This window comes from Calidris pugnax, unplaced genomic scaffold (assembly GCF_001431845.1).
Source record: "Calidris pugnax isolate Ruff unplaced genomic scaffold, ASM143184v1 scaffold891, whole genome shotgun sequence".
Lineage (NCBI taxonomy): Eukaryota > Metazoa > Chordata > Aves > Charadriiformes > Scolopacidae > Calidris > Calidris pugnax.
Genome location: NW_015091751.1, coordinates 47,665 through 55,243, shown reverse-complemented (window position 1 = coordinate 55,243; position 7,579 = coordinate 47,665). Strand labels below are relative to the sequence as shown.

Genomic DNA, 7,579 nt, shown 5'->3' with positions numbered 1-7,579 from the left:
TTTCTTGGGGTCGGACACGGAGATTTGGGGTCCAAAGAGCTGGGTGTGAAGGGAAACACCCACTTTTGGCTCTTTTTAGCCCATTATTCCTTCACCGAGCTCACGTGGATTTTTAAACCTTTTTTTTGGGGCCAGAGAGGAGCATTTTGGACCATTTTTGGGGACTGGGGAGGGGCATTTTCAACCATTTTTGGGGTGGGGAGGAGCATTTCGGACCATTTTTGGGGCAGGGAGGAGCACTTTAAACATTTTTGACAATTTTGGGGCCAGAGGGGAGCATTTTGGACCCTTTTTGGGGACAGAGAGGAGCGCTTTGAACATTTTGGACCATTTTGGGGGCCAGAGAGGAGCGTTTTTGACCATTTTGGGGACTGGGGAGGAATGTTTTGGACCATTTTTGGGGCCAGGGAGGAGCAATTTAAACATTTTGGACCCTTTTTGGGGCCAGGGAGGAGCATTTTCAACCATTTTTGGGGCCAGGGAGGGGTGTTCTGGACCCTTTTTGGGTCTGGGGAGGAGCAATTTAAACATTTTGGACCATTTTTGGGGGCAGGAAGGAGCGTTTTGGACCTTTTTTGAGGCCAGGGAGGAGCGTTTTGAACCATTTTTGGGGCTGGGGAGTAGCAATTTAAACATTTTGGACCATTTTTGGGGCCAGGGAGGAGCGTTTTGGACCATTTTAGGGCCGGAGAGGAGCGTTTTGGACCATTTTTGGGGCTGGGGAGGAGCGTCTTGGACCCTTTTTGGGGCCGGGGAGGAGCAATTTAAACATTTTGGACCATTTTTGGGGCCAGAGAGGAGCATTTTGGACCATTTTGGGGCCAGGGAGGAGCGTTTTGGACACTTTTTGGGGCCGGGGAGGAATGATTTAAACATTTTGGACCATTTTTGGGGTGGGGAGGAGCATTTTGGACCATTTTGGGGCCGGGGAGGAGCGTTTCAGACCATTTTTGGGGTGGGGAGGAGCATTTTTAACCATTTTTGGGGCGGGGAGGAGTGATTTAAATATTTTGGACCATTTTTGGGGACGGAGAGGAGCATTTTGGACCATTTTGGGGCCAGGGAGGAGCATTTCAGAACGTTTTTGGGCTGGGGAGGAGCGTCTTGGACCATTTTTGGGGCGGGGAGGAGTGATTTAAACATTTTGGACCATTTTGGGGGACGGAGAGGAGCGTTTCAGACCCTTTTTGGGGCCGGGGAGGAGCGATTTAAACATTTTGGACCATTATTGCGTCTGGAGAGGAGTGTTTTCGACCATTTTGGGGACTGGGGAGGAGCATTTTCAACCATTTTTGGGGTGGGGAGGAGCGATTTAAACATTTTGGACCATTTTTGGGGCCAGGGAGGAGCATTTCGGACCATTTTTGGGAAGGGAGGAGCACTTTAAACATTTTGGACAATTTTGGGGCCGGAGGGAAGCATTTTGGACCATTTTTGGGGCTGGGAGGAGCGATTTAAACATTTTGGACCATTTTGGGGGCCAGAGAGGAGCGTTTTGAACCATTTTTGGGGCTGGGGAGGAGCGTCTTGGACCATTTTTGGGGCGGGGAGGACTGATTTAAACATTTTGGACCATTTTTGGGGCCAGAGAGGAACGTTTTGGACCATTTTGGGCTGGGGAGGAGCATTTTGAACCATTTTTGGGGCCGGGGAGGAGCAATTTAAACATTTTGGACCCTTTTTGGGGCCAGGAAGGAGCGTTTTGGACCATTTTTGGGGCAGGGAGGAGCACTTTAAACATTTAGGACAATTTTGGGGCCGGAGGGGAGCATTTTGGACCATTTTTGGGGCCAGGGAGGAGCAATTTAAACATTTTGGACCATTTTTGAGGACAGAGAGGAGCATTTCAGACCGTTTTTGGGCTGGGGAGGAGCGTTTTGGCGCGGGGAGGAGCACTTTAAACATTTTGGACCATTCTGGGGGCTGGGGAGGAGCGTTTCACTCCGTTTTTGGGCTGGGGAGGAGCACCTTGGACCATTTTTGGGGCAGGGAGGAGCAATTTAAACATTTTGGACCATTTTTGGGGCTGGAGAGGAGCATTTTTGACCATTTTGGGGCTGGGGAGGAGCGCTTTGAACGTTCTGGACCATTTTTGGGGCCAGAGAGGAGCGACTTGGACCATTTTTGGGGCCAGAGAGGAGCATTTTGGACCATTTTTGGGGCCAGGGAGGAACATTTCAAAGGCTGCCGCGTCACTTATCTTTTGGACCATTTTTGGGGCCGGAGAGGAGCGTTTCGAAGGCTGCCGTGTCACTTATTGCTCGGTGGGTGCCTTGGCCACCAAAAATCGTTGTTTTCTCTCCATTTAGGATGGGATAGAAGAGTTTTCTTGCCCTCCCCCCTCCAACTTTTCCAGGATTTGGGGGTCAGGGCAGCCCCCCAGGGGGGGGGACCCAACGTACCTCGATGTGCTGGAACATGTAGGGGTGGTTGCAGATCTTCCGCAGCTGCATGATGGTGTTCATCAGGGTCTTCGTGCCCCCCTTCCCCTGCACAAAACCACCCCAAAACGGGGATTTTTAAGGTCACCGGGATTTAAAATTTAACTTCAGGGATATTCTAGGAGCCTTTTTCTGGGGGTTCATGGCCCCCAGCACCCGCAGTGGGGCTGCCTTGGTGGGGGGCAGCCGGGATCTCCCCCGCTCAGCCAGGGGGCAAAAGTCAAGGTTTAAATAAATTAAAGCCACCCCCGAGGAGTTTAAGGCTGAAAAGGGGGGAAAACGGAGCTGGAGAATGTGGGATTTTTCACCTTCAGCTTTTAGCTCCGACCCAAATGTCTCTTTAATTTTATCTTCTTCCTCCCCCAATTCATTACCCTCTGATTTTCTGGTGGATTTGGAAAAAAAAGCAAATGGGTGGCCCCCCCTTCCCTGGGGGTTTCCTGGTGGGATTAACATCCCCCCCCAAGGCTCCTGGGGGGCTGGAAATGGGATGGGGCCAAGTTGGACCCGTCACCCCAAAAAATCCCCCTTTCCCTGGAGCCCCCCCCAGCTCCGGCCCCTCTCTCCGTCACGTCCTGTTTTCCTTAGAAAAGGGTAATTTTCCCCCTCTCTGCACCCCCAAAACCTCAGATTCTTCTGCAGTGGGGCACAAACATCAAGCATAAATGCCAACCAGCACCCCCCAAAAAAACCACCCCAAAACCCCAAATCCTTATGCTGTGGGGGACAAACACCAGCCAGCACCCCCAAAAACTCCTAAAATACCCTGGATCCTTCTGCACTGGGGCACAAATGTCCACCAGCACCCCCAAAACCCCCCAAAAATCCTAGATCCTTCTCCAGTGGGGCACAAATGCCAACCAGCACCCCCAAATCCCCCCCAAAAACCCCTAGATCCTTATGTAGTGGGGCATAAATTCCAACCAGCACCCCCAAAAATCCGAGATCCTTCTGCAGTGGGGCACAAACACCAACCAGCACCCCCAAAACCCCCTAAAAATCCCTGGATCCTTATGCAGTGGGGCATAAATGCCAGCCAGCACCCCAAAACCCCTCCCAAAACCCCCAGATCCTTATGTAGTGGGGCACAAATGCCAACCAGGACCCCCAAACTCCCCCAAAAAACCCTGGATCCTTCTGCAGTGGGGCACAAATGGCAGCCAGCACCCCCAAACCCCCCAAAAAAACCCTAGATCCTTATGTAGTGGGGCATAAATGCCAACCAGCACCCCCAAAAATCCCAGATCCTTCTGCAGTGGGGCACAAATGCCAACCAGCACCCCCAAATCCCCCCCAAAAACCCCTGGATCCTTATGTAGTGGGGCATAAATTCCAACCAGCACCCCCAAATCCCCCCAAAAATCCTAGATCCTTATACACTGGGTCTACAAAACCAACCAGCACCCCCAAACTCCCCCCAAAAACCTGGATCCTTCCTCAGTGGGGCACAATCGCAGCAACTGGGGAGGGAAGATCCCCATCCCCACCCCCGGGGGGCTCCTGGCGTGGAGGAATTGCCCAAAAAGTGGGGATTTTGGGGGGAAACAGACCTTTTTGTCCTTCTCGGAGCCGTCGGTGAGCAGCACCCCCTTGGCCTGCATGTGCCGGTAGAGGACCCTCTGCAGCGCAGACATGTCACACTTGATGACATACTCCACCTGTGGGGACCAGGAGAGATCAGATCCTGGGGTGACACCAACCAGCACCCCCAAATCCCACTCCCCAAACCCATGGATTCTTCTGCATTGGGGCAAAAACGCCAACCAGCGCCCACAAAACCTCCCCAAACCCATGGATCCTTCTGCAGTGGGGCATAAATACCAACCAGGACCCCCAAAAATCCACCTGAGACCCTGGATCCTTTTGCCATGGGGCACAAATGCCAACCAGCACCCCCAAAACCTCCCCAAATCCATGGATCCTTCTGCAGTGGGGCATAAATACCAACCAGGACCCCCAAAAATCCACCTGAGACCCTGGATCCTTTTGCCATGGGGCACAAATGCCAACCAGCACCCCCAAAAAAATCCCCCAAAACCCCAAATCCTTCTGCTGTGGGGCACAAACGCCAACCAGCACCCCCAAAAAAACCCCAAAACCCCAAATTCTTCTGCAGCAGGGCATAAATACCATCCAGCACCCCCAAAAATCCACCTGAGACCCCGGATCCTTCTTCAGTGGGGCACAAATGCCAACCAGGACCCCCAAAACCTCCCCAAAAACTTGGGTCCTTCTGTAGTGGGGCACAAATGTCAACCAGCACCCCCAAAAAATAACCCAAACCCCCAAATTCTTCTGCAGCAGGGCATAAATACCAAGCAGCACCCCCAAAAATCCACCTGAGACCCCGGATCCTTCTGCAGTGGGGCACAAATACCAACCAGCACCCCCAAAAATCCACCTGAGACCCCGGATCCTTCTGCTATGGGGCACAAATGCCACCCAGCACCCCCCAAAAAAAACCCAAAACCCCAAATTCTTCTACAGCGGGGCATAAATGCCAATCAGCACCCCCGAAACCTCCCCAAATCCATGGATTCTTCTGCTGTGGGGCACAAACGCCAACCAGCACCCCCAAAAATAACCCCAACCCCCAAATTCTTCTGCAGCAGGGCATAAATACCATCCAGCACCCCCAAAAATCCACCTGAGACCCCGGATCCTTCTTCAGTGGGGCACAAATGCCAACCAGGACCCCCAAAACCTCCCCAAAAACTTGGGTCCTTCTGTAGTGGGGCACAAATGTCAACCAGCACCCCCAAAAAATAACCCAAACCCCCAAATTCTTCTGCAGCAGGGCATAAATACCAAGCAGCACCCCCAAAAATCCACCTGAGACCCCGGATCCTTCTGCAGTGGGGCACAAATACCAACCAGCACCCCCAAAAATCCACCTGAGACCCCGGATCCTTCTGCTATGGGGCACAAATGCCACCCAGCACCCCCCAAAAAAAACCCAAAACCCCAAATTCTTCTACAGCGGGGCATAAATGCCAATCAGCACCCCCGAAACCTCCCCAAATCCATGGATTCTTCTGCTGTGGGGCACAAACGCCAACCAGCACCCCCAAAAATAACCCCAACCCCCAAATTCTTCTGCAGCAGGGCATAAATACCAAGCAGCACCCCCAAAAATCCACCTGAGACCCCGGATCCTTTTGCCATGGGGCACAAATGCCAACCAGGACCCCCAAAACCTCCCCAAAAACTTGGGTCCTTCTGTAGTGGGGCACAAATGTCAACCAGCACCCCCAAAAATCCACCCGAGACCCCGGATCCTTCTGCTGTAGGACACAAATGCCAACCAGCACCCCCAAAAATCCACCCAGGACCCCGGATCCTTCTGCAGTGGGGCATAAATACCAACCAGCACCCCCAAATCCCACTCCCAAGACCCCAGATCCTTCTGCTGTGGGGCACAAACACCAACCAGCACCCCCAAAACCTCCCCAAACCCATGGATCCTTATGCAGTGGGGCACAAATGCCAACCAATACCCCCCAAAAAAAACCCCAAAACCCCAAATCCTGATGCTGTGGGGGACAAATGCCAACCAGCACCCCCAAAAATCCACCTGAGACCCCGGATCCTTCTGCTGTAGGGCAGAAACGCCAACCAGCACCCCCAAAAAAACCCCAAAACCCCAAATTCTTCTGCAGTGGGCCATAAATACCAAGCAGCACCCCCAAAACTTCCCCAAACCCATGGATCCTTCTGCAGTGGGGCACAAGTGCCAACCAGGACCCCCAAAAATCCACCCGAGACCCCAGATCCTTCTGCTGTGGGGCACAAATGCCAACCAGCACCCCCAAAAAAACCCCAAAACCCCAAATTCTTCTGCAGCAGGGCATAAATACCATCCAGCACCCCCAAAAATCCACCTGAGACCCCGGATCCTTCTTCAGTGGGGCACAAATGCCAACCAGGACCCCCAAAACCTCCCCAAAAACTTGGGTCCTTCTGTAGTGGGGCACAAATGTCAACCAGCACCCCCAAAAAATAACCCAAACCCCCAAATTCTTCTGCTGTGGGGCACAAATGCCAACCAGCACCCCCAAAAATAACCCCAAAACCCCAAATTCACCTGAGACCCCGGATCCTTCTGCAGTGGGGCACAAATACCAACCAGCACCCCCAAAAACCCCAGATCCTTCCACAGTGGGGCACAAACACCAACCAGCACCCCCAAAAACCCCGGATCCTCCCACAGTGGGGCACAAACCCCCGAGTTTCTCGGAGAAATCGATCCAACCACCTCCCCACAGAGCTGAAAAAAGCCCCGGGGACACCTCAAAATGGGGGAAAAGAGGGTTGATTTCCCCCCAGCTGGGCTGTACCTTTTCGGGGAGCTGGGCCTCCACCTCCTTCTTCAGGCGGCGCAGCAGGAAGGGACGCAGCACCTTGTGCAGGCGCCGGATGATGAGGATGGTTTCTTCCTCGTTGAGGTCCACCTGCAGCAGCAGGAGAGGGACCCGTTAGACCCTGAGGGAAGGTCCCTCCCTCAGGACCCCTCCACGGTGGCCAAATTCCCCACGTTGGGGTTAAAGCATCGTTCAGATGGGTGATTACCCCAATCACACAAGGGTTTGGGTTGGAAAGGACCTTAAAAACCATCTTGTTCCACCCCTGGACACCTCCCACCAGAGCAGGTCGCTCCAAACCCCCTCCAGCCTTGGCCTTGAACCTCTTCAAGGTTCTCTGGGCAACCTCACAGCTCCTCTGGGCAACCTGGGCCAGGCTCTCCCCACCCTCAGAGGGAAGAATTCCTTCCTGAATCTCACCTCAATCTCCCCTCTTTGATGCCCCGTCCCTGGGAACCTTCAAGGTCGGGTTGGACGGGGGGACCCAAAAAGACATCCAAAGGCACCCAAGAAGGGACCAAGAAGGGGACCCAAAAAAAGACCCAGAAGGCACCTAAAAGGGGACCTGGGAACCTTCAAGGTCGGGTTGGACGGGGCCCAAAAAGGGACCCAGAAGGCACCCAAAAAGGGGACCCAAAAAAAGGGAACCCCAAAAAAGGGGACCCAAAAAAAAGGGGACCCAAGGCACCCAAGAAAGGACCAAGAACAGACCCAAAAAGGGACCCAAAGGCACCCGAGAAGGGACCAAAGGGGACCCAAAAAGGGACCAAAAAGGGG

General features: G+C 53.3%; 1 protein-coding gene across 1 annotated transcript in view; it reads right to left on the bottom strand.

Annotated features, from left to right (window-relative positions):
* The window catches only part of LOC106900047 (transcription activator BRG1-like), a 69,976-nt gene that overhangs the window by 16,486 nt on the left and 45,911 nt on the right, over positions 1–7,579 (bottom strand). The window contains 4 exon segments of the mRNA XM_014962007.1: positions 2,282–2,378; positions 2,381–2,489; positions 3,992–4,099; positions 6,779–6,892. Of these exon segments, the coding sequence (XP_014817493.1) occupies positions 2,282–2,378; positions 2,381–2,489; positions 3,992–4,099; positions 6,779–6,892 (428 nt within the window).